The 16,610-nt window shown below is 52.7% G+C and overlaps 1 protein-coding gene across 1 annotated transcript; it reads left to right on the forward strand.

Annotated features, from left to right (window-relative positions):
* The first annotated feature begins 6,178 nt into the window (after positions 1-6,178).
* Positions 6,179-12,587, forward strand: ZIC5 (Zic family member 5). Its single transcript, XM_030458724.1, is given in 5 exon segments — positions 6,179-6,522; positions 6,524-6,605; positions 6,608-7,475; positions 12,132-12,397; positions 12,399-12,587. Coding segments are annotated over 5 exon segments (1,749 nt in total).
* The last annotated feature ends 4,023 nt before the right edge of the window (positions 12,588-16,610 follow it).

Below are 16,610 nucleotides of genomic sequence, written 5' to 3' on the forward strand. Positions count from 1 at the left end.
TTCCCCCCAACAATGTAAAGAACTTACTGAATCCAAGATTAGAAAGGGAATCATAATGTCCAGTAAAATTCTCACTTAAAAATATTGTGTTGAAAAGGAAAAAATTAAAAAGGGTGAATTTTCATATAACTGCCTACCTTCTGTATTTTCACCTCATTCTGCTTTCTTTCTCTTTCTCTTTCTCTTTCTCTTTCTCTGTCTCTTTCTCTTTCTCTTTCTCTTTCTCTTTCTCTTTCTCTTTCTCTTTCTCTTTCCCCTTCTCTTTCTGCATTCTCTTTCTGTTTATCTTTTTTTCTCTTTCTCCCTTTCTCTATCTCTCTTCCTTTTTCCTTTCCTTTCCTTTCCTTTCCTTTCCTTTCCTTTCCTTTCCTTTCCTTTCCTTTCCTTTCCTTTCCATTCCCCTTTTTTCCTTTTCCTTTCCTTCCTCTCTCCCCTCCTTCCCTTCATGCCCTTTGCTTCCCTTCCTTTCTCTCCCATTAATTTATTCTCTTTCTTTATCCCTTTACCTCTTTTTTTCCTTCCCTTTCCTCTTGTCCTTCTTTCCCTGACCCCCCTCCCCTCGCACCGCGCTCTGCCCGCTCAGCCCCGGCGGCACCGGGGCGCTTGCGGGGGGGGGAGCGATGCCGTGAATTCCAGCCGGAGCCCCCGCGGGCTGGCCGAGCTCTGCTATTCTTTTAGGGCTCAAGCTCTGCTTTCTCTGCAGGAAACAGAAGAGCTGATCCAAGTTCAAAGTCACGTTGCCGTCCCTCCTAAGAAGTGCTTTATTTCCCTCCGAACCGCAAAACCCCTTTCCCCCATGTCACAGGGTAACAAGCGAAAGGAGTGAGGGAGGAAGGGGGGGGGGGGGGGAAGGGTAGAGGGCAGGGGCACCGGTAGCCAGCCTCGCACTTGCTGGCCGGGTCATCGCCAGAAACGCAGCCTTGGGCTTACGGCATCTTTGGGGAGAGGGAAGCAAGCGGTCACCTCAAGTCGGTGCTAAATTGGTCTATTGAAAGAAGTTTTTCAACAGGTTTCTGGAGGTACCAGACCTGCAGAACAAACATCATTCCCAGGAGAGCATTCTCGTCTTCGTAAGTTTTCCGATTTTTTTTTTTTTTTTTTTTTTTTTTTTTTTTTTTTTTTTTTTTTGAAAACTACTCGACTCCTACTCTTGCCGGCTGCTGATGCGGACGGAGTTGGGGGGATTGGGTGTAAGAGCCGGGGGAAACAGGGTAAAGACGAGCGAGAGCAATGCCTTGCTGCTTCCCCTGTATTGCATCTATCGCTCTCGTCTTCTAGTCCTTTTCCCCGGGAGGTGTCACCGCCCCCGGGCTGGGGATGATGAGGAGGTTGCTCCGCGCCCCCTCTCCCCACTCTCCGGGCAATGGAGAGGACTGGGGGGGCGAGGGGTGGGGAGTGGGTCAGGCTGCAGTGGGACCAGGCAATATACCCGCGAGGGGATGGGACTGCCGGCAGCCTCGCGGAGGATGGAGGAGTGGAATGGCCTGCCAGGGGAGGAAGAGAGGGGTCTTTTCCCAAAAAATTCAGCCTGCACTTTCTCCCCGGAGTAAAGGGCCGAGGCGCGGGGCAGGGAGGAGACTTGCGGCCAGGCCGTAGCCTGGGAAGAAAAGGCCAATTGAGCGGAATCACTTGCACCGTTGTCTGTATCACAGACACTCATAAATTCAACAAGCTCATCAACAGGATATTAAGTTGCAGGTTACCTTTGATGGTGGCGATCTGAGGCACTTCTAGGCCGGTCGACCTATGACCCGTGAAGACCACATGTGTTGTGCTGTTGCCTCCCTCTGTAAAACACACTTTGGGACAAAAGTTCTTTGTCAGCGTAATGTAAAATAAAAAGGGGAAATAATGAAAATCTCAGCCAAACCTGTAAATTTTAAATGCCGCTTTTTTTTTTTTTTTAACCGCTAGGCAGCGCGGAGATAGCAGGAAGGAGCACCTCGCTTGCGTGCTATTAATATTTATTGCTCTCTCAGTTGCACATATACGCAAAAGTACTTATTTATATAAGAAGTTGCCGTATAAAAAACAGCTCTCGGCGGTGCTGCCGTGAGGTGGAGGGGACGAGGAGAGGCGTAGCAGTGGTTTCTAGGAGGGGAACCTTTGCCGAGAGGCAGTCAGTGCGTCCGCCTTTCGCCGCTGCTGCAGAGAGACGCGCAGACGCCCGCGTACTTTGCGCGCCCTTCGCCCTGCCCCGCTGCGCCCTTTCCTTAGCAGCCTGCGCAGACCCGGCGCGGCGCCCCCAAAATTGAGTCTGCTGCAGCATCGACGAATTTTATTAGATGAACCTTTTTCCGCCTGGAGATGCCCATATAAACGTCCCAATAAAGCGCGATGGACTTTGTAATACAATTTATGCTGTCATTCATAAATAACAATGCCATATGGTAACCATATTGCTTATACAAGTAAAGCCGTCAAAGTGTCACTATTTGATTTATCTCAACAGCTTCTTCCAACGGTGACGTTCAGCTGCAGAGAGAGGGGAAGGGGGAGAGAACGAGCACAGAGCAAAATTTGGCCTGGGTTTCCTGAGGCTGCCTTTCTATTTCTTTCTCTCTCTGTAAGCATAAATATGTATTTGTGCGTGTACATATACGTGTGTGTATATATATACACACACACACATATATACAGGGATTGAACGATGGACTTTTTGTCCTTAATTTGTCCCCATTTGAGCAAATCTCTGAAGGAGACATGAGGAGACGGATCCCACTTGCCCTGCCGAGGCACGCACTGGAAACGACAGCTCCGAACCTTTTGCCCAAAATCCCCGTCCCAAATGGTCGGTGGGTTCTCGTCCCATCACCCCCAATGGCGGATACGGTGCTGGCACTCTTTCAGAGGCTGCCTCCCAGCCCTCGGGCTACCGCCTGGGTCCACGGGGAGAAGAGAACCGTGCAGGAGAAGTTTATTTTTAAAGGCATAAAATTACAACCCCTGCACCCCCCTCCAAAAAAGGGGGGATAGGGAGCTTCGCCCCCAAATTGCTCCTCTCTCTACCGTCCGTGCTCATAGGCAGCATCGACCCTCTTCTCCCTTCCGGGGTCCCAGCGTTTCCGTGCTATCCCCGGAACAGGACGGTGAGGGGGTTTACCGGGGTCACTCCCCGTCCGTGTGGGCCCCCGCGGGGTTCTGATCCGGGGTGTTCCCGCCTGCTGCTGGCGGAACTCATCTTCGGTCACGCGTGTTCTTTCGCCCAAGCCTCAAGGTAGTGAGGAACCGCCTCACGAGAGAAAAAAGCCCCCTCATGAAGGGTCGTGCGGGTGGTGAAATGTTCTAGCAGATTCGGGGAGTTTTGGAAATCCTGACGAGGAAAGCAGCAACGGCTCTCACTTTCTAATGGTTTCCCAGAAGAATGTTTTACACGTTATAAAATATTGTTCCCCTCTCCCTAACTATCAATAAGACGTGCATTAAAGACGATTGTTTGTAAATGGTGTTCATGATCATTAGCATACATTTACATAATGCAGCTCTTCTAGCACAACATTCTACAGCTAAACACCTCCTAAAGCCGATAGCCTGATCTCAGTTTCTACAGGGACCTTTAGGGAATATATCTGAAGGCTTCCAGGCTTTCACCCCGCCTTCGCAGGCCTCCCCCGGTGTCCCTTCTTGGTGGGTTTGTCGGCGAGCCGGGCACGGCGGGAGGGCTCTGCAGCTGGTTCCGCCGCGGGAGTGGGGCGCGGGGCCGACCCCCGACGGGCTCTGCCCGGGATTAGGAGGTGGAGATGGGGAAGGACCACCCCCGTCTCCCTCCGCTGCAGCCCCCCAGATTTAAGGCAGCAAGGGCCTGAGCTGCGGCCCGTGAGTTATTGGGCTTTAAATTCTTCACGTCCCTTTTGGAGCTGCTACCATCCGGAATTGTCCCGGCTCGAGCAGCCCCGGCGTCCTAAAAATGGGCGAATGTCCACGTGAGTCTCGGCCAGCCCCTCTCACCCCAGAATCGCAGGTCAGCTGCTTATTACCCAGCTATAAAATATTTTCTTTGTTTTATAGCCCCTCATAAAAAGAAATTGATCAGGAGCATATATTTGAATTAAGACATATTAAATCGATGACAGATACATATCACGCTGCGTTTAACAAGAGCGGGACGAGGAGGAGTGCTCAAGGTACTGTGGAGCAGCGATACCGTTCTTCACCTCCACAGCATTTCCCATCGAACCATTACACCTCTGGACCTCGGTCGGAAACGCGCCTAGTATTTGGGGACAGTGGGAAGGGATAAACGTACAGAAAATACATGTATAGAAATACCCGTACAGCTAGTTAGCAAGGAGAAGTTTTTACTGTGCAATAAAACCATTGAGCAGCCCTTTTAAAACCCGAGGCTTATTTATTCTCGCTTTGTAGCATCACTGAAACTACCACCACGGCCAGGCGAGCTGAAGCATGGGTTCGGCCCCTGGGAAGTATGTGTGGGAGGGGACGCCGGCAGGTTCCGCTCCCCCTTGAGGGGAGAGGAAGCCGGGGCACCCCGCGTGGCTAGGTCCTGCGCTACAGCCCCTGACCCGCTTTTTACAGCCGTGGGCCAAATCCTGTGAAGTTTTCCCCACTTGAGTAGCGGAGGGTGAGGGAGGAGGGTGTGGCTGAGAAATGCCGGACCAGCACGGGGCTTCCTTTGAAAGTGGCTCGGCAAAGGGCAGCGGCAGGAACCAAAACAAGATGTGCTTTGGTCAAGGGGATTAGGTGGCCAGGCAGGGTCGGGAGGTGCGTATGGGGGGGGGGGATCTGTTGGTATCCCTCCACCCCGTTTCCTCTCCTGTTGTGGCAAAAGAGCGTCCCTCGCTGCCCTGCAGGCAGGGAAGAGCAGCCACCCTGCCTCCGCTTTTTGAAGGAGAGCGGGAGCGCCAGGCATTCCCAGTAGCCTAAGGGAAGCAGATCAGTAAAGGCCACCTTCCCTCCCGCAGCCTCAGAGAAAAAGTACGGCAGCGCACTCTCACCCCTTTTCGGTTGTGAGGGAAGTCCCCAGTCGGCAGCATCCCCCTTTACGCGGAAGGAGCATTTTTGGTGCTTCAGAAAGCGCTTCGTTTTCGACGACCAAGACACCCCGCACCCCAGGGTCCATTCTATCACTGCCCCCTACACCGCCCGCTCCCCAGCTCTGCCGCCTTCTAGGGGAGCCCTCACTTTTCCTGCCTTTGCCGTCGAGGGCAGCAGCTCCTGGCAAATACCCCTCCCCAGACGGTGATTCCTCTATTTCCCAGCCAACAGCTCCCCTCCCGCCTGGGCACCCTAAAGCTTCGAGGGGTGTGGGCTTTCACGACAGGACGCCCTGCTTAGGGGCTGCAGAACACCTCGAGAGGAGGAAGGCCCGAAGTAGGAGGTGAATGCAGGTACCCAAAACTTCTCCTTAGCATTTGCTGCTCGTCACTCCCCGTCTGCTTACTCATTTATTTTCTAAAGGAAAGGAATCTCCCTTCCCCCGCCACCGCCTTCTTTTTCGGAAAACGTTGGCTGCCTTCCCCTAGTGTTGCCTTCAATCGCCCGCCGTGGGCATGAGCACACACACAACTTCGGCCTCGCGTGGGGGGTGTGTTGCATCAGGGCGTGCTTTCCCGCCGCATCGATGAATGAACGATGTCTCTCCAAAACAAACAAACAAGAGAATATAAAAGAAAAGGAGACCGAGCGCGGAGCCCAGCAGCAGCTCCACGCGTAGGATGCTACGAGGAGACGAGGGATATCCCGCAGCCCCGCAAACATTAAGGCGCTGGTGCAGCAACTCCGAGACGGGCTCCCCGTCCAGCGCCGGGTGAGCGGCAGCTGCTGCCCGCTGCTGCCCGCTGCCGGCGGGGGAGGAGAGGGGAAGGGGGTGGGGGTGACGCGGCTGGTGCGCCCCGTCGGGCCCCTCACGAAGTTTTGCAAGTGCAACTCCGGGGGGAGGCGCGGGCAGGGAGGGGGGAGGGAAGAGGGGGGAGAAGGGGCAGCGGGGGCCGATCCCCGCTGCGCCGGCGGCCTGAAAGGGAGCCAATCGCGGGGCCCCAGCCGCTGCCAATCATCAGGATCCGTCCAATCCCTCCGGTGCCGTGTCCGAGCCGTATTTCCCACCGCGCCGCTGAAGTGTGGTGAGGGCTCTGCCAATCGCGGGCGTCCAGAGCGGGGCCGGGGATGCGCGGAGTTAGGAGCGCAGACAAAAGAAGTTAAAGAGCCGCTTAATATATACATGTTTTTGAAGGCGGGTAGAGGGAAAAAAATAACAACAGCGAGCGTAGATGGGCTTGGCTGTGTCGTTATGGAGCCCCCTTTGAGCAAGAGGAACCCGACACTGAGATTAGCGGATTTGGCAGCGGCTCAGCCCCATCCTCACCAGAACATGACAGGCTTCCCGGGGCTGGGGAACCACCACGTCCACCCCCACCACGCGGCCCACCTCCACCCCGGGGACGCGGGCGGCGACCCCGGCGGCGCTCTGACGCCGCTCGGACCCGAGCACATGGCGCAGCCCGCCGCCCTCAAGCTCACGCCCGAGGCTCTCACCGCCGCCGCAGCCGCTTTCGCCGCGCCCGCTGCCGCCACCACCACCGCCGCCACTGCCGCCGCCGCCACCGCCGCCGCCGCCACAACCGCCGCCGCCTACGCGCCGTCCTCCGCCGCCCTCCCGGGCTACCCGTCGGGGGGGGTGGCGGGCCGGGACTTCCTCCTGCGGCGGGAGCTGCCTGCCGCCGCCGCCGCCGTGCATGGGGCGCTGGGCGAACAACACCCGCCCGCCAGCTCCCCCCACCTCCCACACCCGGCGCCCCACGGGGTCTTCATCTCCGCCGCGGGCACCTACGGCGCGGCCGACGGGGCGCACGCCGCCTTCCCGCCGCCGCCCGGCGAGCAGGGTGCAGCTGCCGGTCGCCATCCGCCGCTCAACGGGCAGATGCGGCTGGGACTGGCGGCAGCCGCCGGGGAGCTCTACGGGAGAGCCGAGGCGCACTACGGGGCCGCAGCCGCCTCCTCGGCCCTGCAGGGCTACAGCTCCGTCAACCTCAATCTGGCGGCGGCGGCGAGTGGCCACGGGCACCCGCACCACCCCCATCCCCACCACCACCATCATCACCATCACCACCACCATGCCCACGTCGGGGCGGCGGCGGCGGCGGCCGGGGCCTTCCTGCGCTACATGCGGCAGCCCATCAAACAAGAGCTGATCTGCAAGTGGATCGACCGGGAGCCACCTCCTCCGCCTCCGCCTCCGCCACCGGGCGGTAGGAAGCCTTGCTCCAAAACTTTCAGCACGATGCAGGAGCTGGTAAGCCATGTCACCGTGGAGCACGTCGGCGGGCCCGAGCAGAGCAGCCACGTGTGCTACTGGGAGGAGTGTCCCCGCGAAGGCAAGCCCTTCAAAGCGAAATACAAACTCATCAACCACATCCGAGTGCACACGGGAGAGAAGCCCTTCCCCTGCCCCTTCCCCGGCTGCGGGAAGGTCTTTGCCCGCTCCGAAAACCTCAAGATCCACAAGCGGACTCATACAGGTGGGTGCCCTCCCCCCTCTCCCCCACCCGCCGTTTCCATGAGGGTTTTGGTTGTTTGGAGTTTGTTTTTGTTTCGTAGTTTAAAAAATTTTTTTATTATCCATTTCCCCCCTCGTTTTCTCTTCTCCTACGCACCGCCGGACATGTGACTTTTTCATTAATAAGCAATTCGGCAGCACACGGTCCATGCACACACAGCCATGCACACACAGCCATGCACAAGCACCCGGCCTTTCTGCTCTGCACACACGTGCTCCCCCCCTCCCCCCGCATCTTGGGCATCTCCCTCCCCACCCCCTCCGCCACCCACCTCCCCCCGACACCGCCGGATAAATGCACCGATTAATAAATAACGCAGGGTTCGGGGGCAGATATACAGCAGTCCTTGCAGCAGAGAGAGGAGAGGATAAACTCTGGCCCAGCCGCCGCCGTCCCTGTCCGGGGCATCTCGGGGTGTGTGTGGCGTGTCACCCCACCGCTGGGGAGAGCTGCACGGCCGTCCTCCTTCCCCGAAAAAGGTTCTGCTTTACCTGCTGGTTCTGCCGGCGGGAATGGAGCCGGGCGAGGAGTTCTTGTCCCGACGGAGATGGGGCGGCGGGGGCTCTTGGGGGCGCAGTTCCCCTGCGCTGCGGGAGTCGGCGGCAGCTCGGGGCTACCGGACTGCCCCCGCCCGCTACAGGGATTGCCTCGCTATCGGGGCTACCGATGGTGCCGGGGATGCTGGCACCTCCGCTGCTAACGGGACAGCGGGTACTACCCTGGCTGCTGGTAACACCGGGGCTATCGGTACTGACCCCGCTCCCGAGTCTGCCCGGGGCAGCTTCCGCCTGTGGCAGTATCCATGGAGCCAGGGAGGAGGGCGCGTTGCAGGGAAGGTGCTCACCGGACGACGCTTCCCTTTTTTCTTTGTGGATCTGAGGATGAAACTTCCAAAGCAGCTCTGGTGACCGGTGGGTCTCCGCAGACCGGGAGCTGAGGGAGGAGGCAGCGGCTTCCCCGGGGGACGCGTCGGGGTACAGGCTGGGCCCAGCGCGGTGGTCCTGGCGGGCCTCGGGGTGTATCTGAACCACTGAGTCTTTTTTATTTCTTTTCCTCTTTCCTCCCCCCCTTTTTCTTCCCTACTTTTTTTTTTTCTTTTTCCTTTTCTATTTTTTTTCCTTTTTTTTTTCCTTTTTTCTTTTTTTCTCGCCCGAAACACGCATTTCACTTAGGGTGTAAAAACTGTCGAAAACGAACCAAGACGGGATTTATAGTGGCAGACAAATATTATTCCTCGGAGGACACTTAAGGAAGTGGAGTTGCTGTAATTGCTTTCTTGATTTATTGTGTGAGGCTCGGGAAGAGAAAAGCGGCGACCGTGCAACGTGTTGTTCCGATGTAAAACCAAATGGCCCATGGCGGAAAGGATTATAGATTTTTATCTCCAAAGTATGTCAGGCTTGATATCATGTGTAGCTGCGGAGACTTGAGGATGACCAGATCTCTGCGTCCTGAGTCGGGGTGAGGGGTGGGGAAGGGGCTTTCTTCTGCGGGGCAGGAGCTAACACATTTTGGGGTTGTCGTTGTTGTATTAATGGCACCTCGGAACGAGTTATATGCTGGAGGCCTGTGTTTTTGTCACCTAACCGTCCCCATCTGTCTTGATTTGGAAAACAAAAGTTCACCGTGGATCTCCCTGGGCTCTTTAACTCGTTTCCCATCCCATCTCCGAAGGAGAGGAAAGGAGCAAGTCCGGAGAGGCTTGAGAGGGGCAGAGAGATTCAGTGGGAGAAGGAAACTCTCAAAATAACCCAAATATGTATCTGGCACAGTTTGAAGCTCCGAGCTGCTGTCGAGCCCCGGAGGGCCCCGAGGCCCTGCATGGCGTGTGCCCCCTTGAAAAAAGAAATTTAAAAGAGTTTGCAGCCGGGGGATACCTGCAGCTCCTCGAGGGGTGCACAGCCTTCAGGACGGTCCCCACGCGTAAACCCAAGGGGAAAGGCCGTTTCCAAGCAGGAGGGGCCGCTACAACAAAGCAGCCCTCGGGCCTCGAGTCCGGGAGGCAACAGAACCCCATGAATGAGAATTTAGCTCATGGGAGGGTGAAGGGGCAGTGAGTTGTTCCCCATGAACAGCTCTGGAGTGGACGAGGGATCCCAAATCTTTTGCCCATCTTTATCAGATTAATCACTATAATTTTGCGCTTCAGCTTTAATTTAGCTATGTGCAGTCTGAGAGCAGGAGTGATTAACAAACTATTAGTTTATTATGCACATTTTTTAAGGGGGAAAATAGCAACATCATAATTTTATCACTAGGGGATTTTGCGGGTTTCTGATAATCCTGCAGGAAAAATAGTATATCAGTAATTCAGGAGGCATTTACTTTTTTGTATTCCTCCCTTTTTTCCTCCAAAACATCAACCCGGAGATGCACATCGCACCCTCCCCCTAAGCCCCATTTGGGGACAAATCACTGTACCCACCCTCGGTGAGGGCTGCATCCAACCGGGGACCCTCCCTCCCGCAAAATCATTGCCAGTGTTTAGTGTGTGACAGTGTTTAGGATCGCCAAGGCTCCCCTCGATGACGCCCCTGGAAAAAAAAAAAAAAATAAAAAAAAAAAATCTCAAGCCCCCTCTGTGCCCCCACTGCTGCCAGGAGGAGTCAGGGAAGGGGACGGCTCCCGGCATCTCTCCCCCTTTCTTGGTTTAAAAGCACCCACAAATGGTTAAACTCTGACGTGATGCCCTCGTCAGCGTGCCTGGGACACACTGGGACCTTCCCCGCTCCTGGATTTATGTGGAATTGGATCCTCGCGATCCGGGCGAGGAGTAGCTACCCGGGGGCTGTGCACCACCCCCTTATCCCCACCCCTGTACTTCGAGGGGTGTCCAGCCGCTCGGGAGAGTGGCTTCGCATGAGCCTGCCGGGAAAGGCGCTTCCCTGAAGCCCCGATAGGAGGGACGCAGCTTGGGCAGCGGCTCCGAGCACGCTGAAGCCTGGGGGGCTCCGAGCATCTCTCAGGGAGGCTCCGCTTGGGGGTTCTGCGGGCCACCGCCAATAACGGAACCTGTAAGGCTGCATCTTTGGGGTAATATAGAAATAATCAGGCGAAACCCTTCGGTAGATGAGCCTTATTGAAAAGGCAAAAACAAACAAACAAAAAACAAAACAAAAAAGCCGCCAAACCACCAAACCAAAACCAAAAAGAACGAGGTAACTTAAGATTTGTCTCGGTGGGAGTGGGACCGTGCTAGGGGTTCCCTGCACGTTAAAACACCACTTTAAACTCAGGAGACACAATTTTTTATCACATTGGGTTTTTTTGTAAGGGTAAACTTACTCGTTTTAGTGCTACCACTTCGCTGGTGGGAGAGCCGCTTTTAATTGAAAAAGTTGGCGCTAAATAGGCTGCGGAAGCACATGTTTCTATAGTAACAGCCCATAAATTACTAGTTTTAAAAAACACAAACACGTTTTCCATAACTATTTTTCTAAACATGATACAATTTTACAACTGGAAGGAGCAGTTAACATCGCCTTTTGGTGAAAATTAGAAAGTGTCCACCGAGAGAGCTGCTGGGCTGTTATTTCTGAGCACTTTAATTCAAGATTCGCAGTAGTCGTGACAGGCATTATCAGTGCAGGTCTGTCTGTGCCAGGCTCACGTGTAGCATGGCAGGGAAAGAAGAAGTTGCAGTAAGAAACTCCAGTCCGTATTCAGTACAGGGATATAGTACTTTCCTTTCCCCCCACCCCGTCTCAGCGTTTACTCACTATTTACTCAGCACTATTCTGGAGCTCTGGGGAAGGGCTGGTCCGCGGTAATGCTACATATGCACCAGAACGTATATATATATATCCCAGGGTGTGGTATGTCAGGAGCTGGGGTGGGGGAAGGTGAAAGGTAGCCAGGCAAACCCGCCCCGGGCTGATTTTCACACCCCCTTTAACTGTTAAACAATGCGTAAAGCTCTTAAAATAGATCGGCCGGAGATTTAAAATTTTTTTTTAATACCCAAATTAGCCTGAGGGAACCAGCTGCGGTAACAGCAGCCCTCTGCTGCCATCGCCAGTATCCGGGCTACTCTTCCCAACCTGCAGCTTCCCAGAAAGGGGCTGCTGGGTGCTGCTTCTTTACACCAGGATGCTTTAAAAACAGGTGTTACTTTTATTTCCTCCAGACTAATTATTCCCTCCGCATAGCGTGCCCCATTGGGAAAGGATTACGCAGGGGATGTGCCAGGAGAGCCAGGGCTGCCGGCAAACGCCAGCCCTGGCGGGCGAAAGCATTGAGAGTTTTTGTTTGGGCTTGGTCATTAAGAGCGGTAATGAAGGTTTCTCGTGTGCGAGGGGAGCGTCGCAGAGGGCAAACAAGGCAGCCCGGGGCTTCGGGCCTGGAGGCCGCCAGCCACGATTCACAGTTTGGGAAACACAGCGAAGGGAGGGAGAAATGGGAACCCTCGGGCATGTCATGTCTGTGGTGAGAGGGGAGAGAGGAAAAAGGTGGAGAAAGAAAGAGAACGAGGAAAGGAGAGGTTTTTGCCCGGTTGCTTGCCCCCGGAGGCCTTGCAGCGGAGGGGCGATGCCGCGGGTGCGGGTACGGTACGGGCAGGCTGCGGGCAGGGCCGTGCCCCCACCCGCCGGTAACGGTGACGTTGCTTTGTCCCGACAGGGGAGAAGCCCTTCAAGTGCGAGTTCGACGGCTGCGAGAGGAAGTTCGCCAACAGCAGCGACCGCAAGAAGCACTCCCACGTCCACACCTCCGACAAGCCCTACTACTGCAAGATCCGCGGCTGCGACAAGTCCTACACCCACCCCAGCTCCCTGCGGAAGCACATGAAGATCCACTGCAAGTCTCCGCCGCCCTCCCCCCCTCCGGGCACTCAGAGCTACGCGGCAGCAGGGTCCCCCGACGGCCCTCTACCCCCTGAGGCCGACTCGGCCGCCGAACCCCCCCCGCGGCCGCGCCGCCGCCCTCTCCCCGCCAGTCACCAACCTCAGCGAGTGGTACGTCTGTCAGGCCGGGGGGGCTCCCCGCCGGCCCCGCACCCCCTCCAGCCGCGATGCCTCCCCGGCCTCTGAGGAGGAAGGGCCCCACAGGACCTCGGGGGGCAGAACCGCTCCCTAGGGCCGTGCTGTGCTCTGCTGTGCCGCCGGTGTCTCCGGCCCCAGCACGCTAGCCCAGGCTTCAGCGGTAGCTGCCTGGCATGGGTGGAGCTGGCATGGAAGTGCCATCGGGTTTGACTCGCGCTATTTATTCCGTGTACAAAACCCTATGGTGTTTGTACGGTAACTAATTTAATTAAAGAGACTCGGACTATTTTTTTTTTAACTTTTTTTTTTTCTTTTGTAAGAAAAAGCATCAATAATGCCACGTTGGGCAATTTCAGAGACCTAAACCACACGCTTTTCTCGGGGGATGGTGCCAAGGGATCTCTGGCCGCAGAGGACTTTCCCCCAGCTCGACTCCCACGCTGCCCAAGCCGTACTGCTCTTGTCAAGAGAAGGAGAGAGCCGGGGGAAGGCTGCGAGCTAGCAGAGTCCTGCCCTTCCCTAGGGTGGCTCTTAAATACTTCAGCTGCCACCCCAGAGCCTCCTCTTCAGCTTGGGTAAAGCCCCAGGTTTGCAGTGGCCTCCTGACCATAAAGCAGCACCTGCTGAAGCTCCAGCCAGTCGAGGACAGGTTACACATCCCTTAAGATAAAATTCAATAAACACGGTTTGTTTTTTTTTTTCCTCATCCCCTGTTGCAGTTCAGCTCCTTTGTAATTGTTGGTTTCTCTCCCGAGCTGTGGGGTTTCACCTGCACCCGGCATTTTGTCTCCACCCCTCTTTCTTTCTGCCTTAGTCATAAACATGTGAAAACAATTTAAGGAAGGAAAGACAAAAGATTCAACACTCCCTCACGGCTCCTCCATGGTTTGTACACTCATGGCTCTTAAAACGTAGCCCGAGAATAAAAGAAACCCGCTGCTATTTGACAGCTGAGATACTGTGATACATTTTTTTTCCCTAAAGAACTACACGAAAACTAACAACAATTTTCTGTTCTCTTGGGGTTGCTATTAAAATTACTCTTTAATCATTGTTATTGAGGGTTTTTTAAGTTTGTCTCGTAGAGGCAGACTTTGTGTCTAGCTCCCTTCAGCCCTACGTGCAGACCCGGAGCAGCCTTCTGGTCCCCACGAGAGTCAGAGAGGAGAGAGGGCTGGGGATTGTTATTTTTTAATTATTACTATAATATATATATTGTTTAGGGTTTTTTTCTCTCTCTAGCCGAGCCGGTGCCTGCAAACACTCTTGCTTTTTACCATCCCTCTCCGGTGGCCTCACCTGGGGTGAGGGGAACAGAGCTGATGGTAAAGAAAATACAGGGGTCGGGCTGGTGTCGGGGTGCCCACCCAACTCCCCCCCCCACAGCCTCCCAGCGGCTGAGGGTCTATGGGGAGAGGAGAACACCCCGGCCTCTCGCCTGTCCATCAGGAGAGGGGCGCAAATAAACTAAAGAGCACTAATTCCTCCTCAGAGACCCCGAGAGAAGAGGCAGCCTCCGTCCCCTCCCCCAGAGCTTGTGGAAATGTGTTTTGTGTGCCGTGAATGGTGGATGTCGTCTTGTCATTGTTAATAACGTGTATGTGAACGCGATTATTTTGTACAGTTGAATTAATTTATTTTCTGACATAACCCTTTTTTTCCCTCTCTCTTTTTTTTTTTTTTTTTTTTTTTTTTTTTTTTTTTTTTTAATTTTTTTTCCCCGGGAAGAGTACAGAGCACACCAAAGAATTCTCTTATTAATTTTGGTGATAGATTGTTGTTTATGAAGCTGTGGTTTGTAAAAAAAAAAAAAAAAAAAAAAAAAAAGAAAAAAAAAAAAGAAAGGAAAAAAATTATATTTTTCAGCTTACTTGAATGAACGATGTCATGTGAAACAGACTCTTCCTGCATGTCCTCCGTGCGGTGTGTTGGTGCTGATATATATATATAGTTCATAGAGATATTATATTATTAGTACAGTGCATGGTGCTGTCACTCTGGAAGCCTTTAAACGTTGTCTTCATATTGTTGTGTTGGATCTAAAGAATCAAGCGTTACATAAAAAAAAAAAAAGCAAAACAAAAACAAAACAGAAAACTTGAATAGAAAATAATTTTTTAAAGTTCGTCCTATTTGTTTTTTATTCGTTTTTCAGAGCCCATTTGAATAAATAGAAAATAATAAAGTAAGCTATGGACTTTTTAAAGAATAATTTATGTAATGTAATCTTATTAGAGATATTTTGGTGCTGATTTATAAACGAACTTTTTAATTTATGCATTTTTTCAACAACAGATTGCACTATACATTACTACATGGCAGGGTTTATAAACTATGGCTCGGGGGGATATATCACTATTTTTATGTACTTCCTACACGTAGGGTCACACACTTGCCCATCAGTTTTATGACACATGATACCTCCTAAATGAAATAATACTAATTTAAATTTTTGCATCTCTGTAAACCCCATAAAAGGAAAAAAAAATATTATCATGCAAATGAATAAAAATATTATTTCTGTGTATTGCATGTGCCTTACTGACAGACGAGGAACAGAGACAGTCCAAAACACACACCCCCCCCGAGGGTCAGTAGGTAGAGTCAGATAAAGTCTCAGTCTCACATGGCGACAGAAGTAGCACCGGGAGATTTGGGGGTGGGGAAGATGGGGATCTGAGACACTCTGGGTTTCCCCGGCGAAACGTGTGAATGAACTCGGTTCTCATTCGGCTTTATATTTGGGTTTGCAGTCACGCATGGGGAGAATGCTCTGGGACGAGCATCCCTGCCTCCTCCCGCAGCTGCAGGCTCTTCTCCCGTGGGTGTTTGTCCCTGGAAGTCAGGCGGGCTAATGGAGGTGTTGGAGGGGGGGCTGGATTTTGGGGGGCAGCTGGGTGCTCTGCTGCTGGCTTTCCATGCTCAGGGGAAAGAGAAGGGTAAGTGAACTGGCAGATAGAGAGAGAGAGAGAAAGGGAAGGAGAGATCAAGAGATAAGACGCAGACAAAAGTCAGGTGTTTATTGGTCATTTACAGAACACACCATATTTTTTATATCTCTCAAGGACAGCTACTCAAAGTATCAAATCAAATCAATTAAGATGTTAGTGGGAAAAAACCACCCTTCTTGGCAGTCTCCTTTTGCAGATACTAGTGAGTTAAATAGCACTAGTCTTCAGTAGAAAACGTAGTGGTAAAACCGTATGCCAGAAGATTCTTCTGAAATACAGCCAGGTCAGGCGAGAAATAATGCCAGGAGATGGCTGGAATGAAGTAGGAAAAAAAAGAATTAAAAAAAAAAAAACGAAAAAAAAGAAAAAACGAAAAAAAAAAGTTTTAATGGAGCTGAGTGGGGGCACACGTTTCTCACTTCGAGAGAGGGAAACTGAGTGAAAGCCGCTGTTGGAAAATTCCGGGAGAGGCGTGTGTCAGCATCCTCCGGGATTATTTTTTTTCCTTGTATTAAAAAAAAAAATAAATAAAACCAGCACAAAATGATCTCTCCCCCCCCTCCGTAATTTACCAGTGCTCGAAAACGACTGGTCAAAATGTCAAGAACAGTTTCACCAAAAAGGTTAGAGTGTTTTTCAAGTCAGTTTTGTTAAATGTGGTAAAGGTGAAACAGGTTGCAAAGAGTTGTTTCAAGCAGAATGACAATAACCAACATACGAAGCAGAAAAACACTCATAAATGAGGGCTTCAATCAATGGGAAAACTTATAGCTCCCTAATGAAGTTTCTTGTGAAAAGGAGGGCGACACAAAGCCACAGAGACATGAATCATTCATGGGAAATATAAAAGATAAAAGATATCTGACAATGAGCAGAACCTTGTATAGAGTGTCTAAAACAAGTTTCCCCTTCTTATTTTCTGCTTCCCCCCCTCCCCCCCGCCCCGATCTCACTCTCCTAGTGTTCCCTGCCCGCCCTATAGAGTTAACATTGACCAGTGCACGTCCTGCCCCACTTCAAAGTAATTTAGCCCAGAACGGAAGGCTTGGCGCTTGGACAATCTTCATGGTGTGTTAAGATTTCTATGGCAATTGGCAAGCAAGACGTTCCCATCTGAATATGGCTCAAAGAAAGCCACTTATTGACACCGAGTTGGCCATCATCAA

This window comes from Calypte anna, chromosome 1 (assembly GCF_003957555.1).
Source record: "Calypte anna isolate BGI_N300 chromosome 1, bCalAnn1_v1.p, whole genome shotgun sequence".
In the NCBI taxonomy this organism is placed as follows: domain Eukaryota; kingdom Metazoa; phylum Chordata; class Aves; order Apodiformes; family Trochilidae; genus Calypte; species Calypte anna.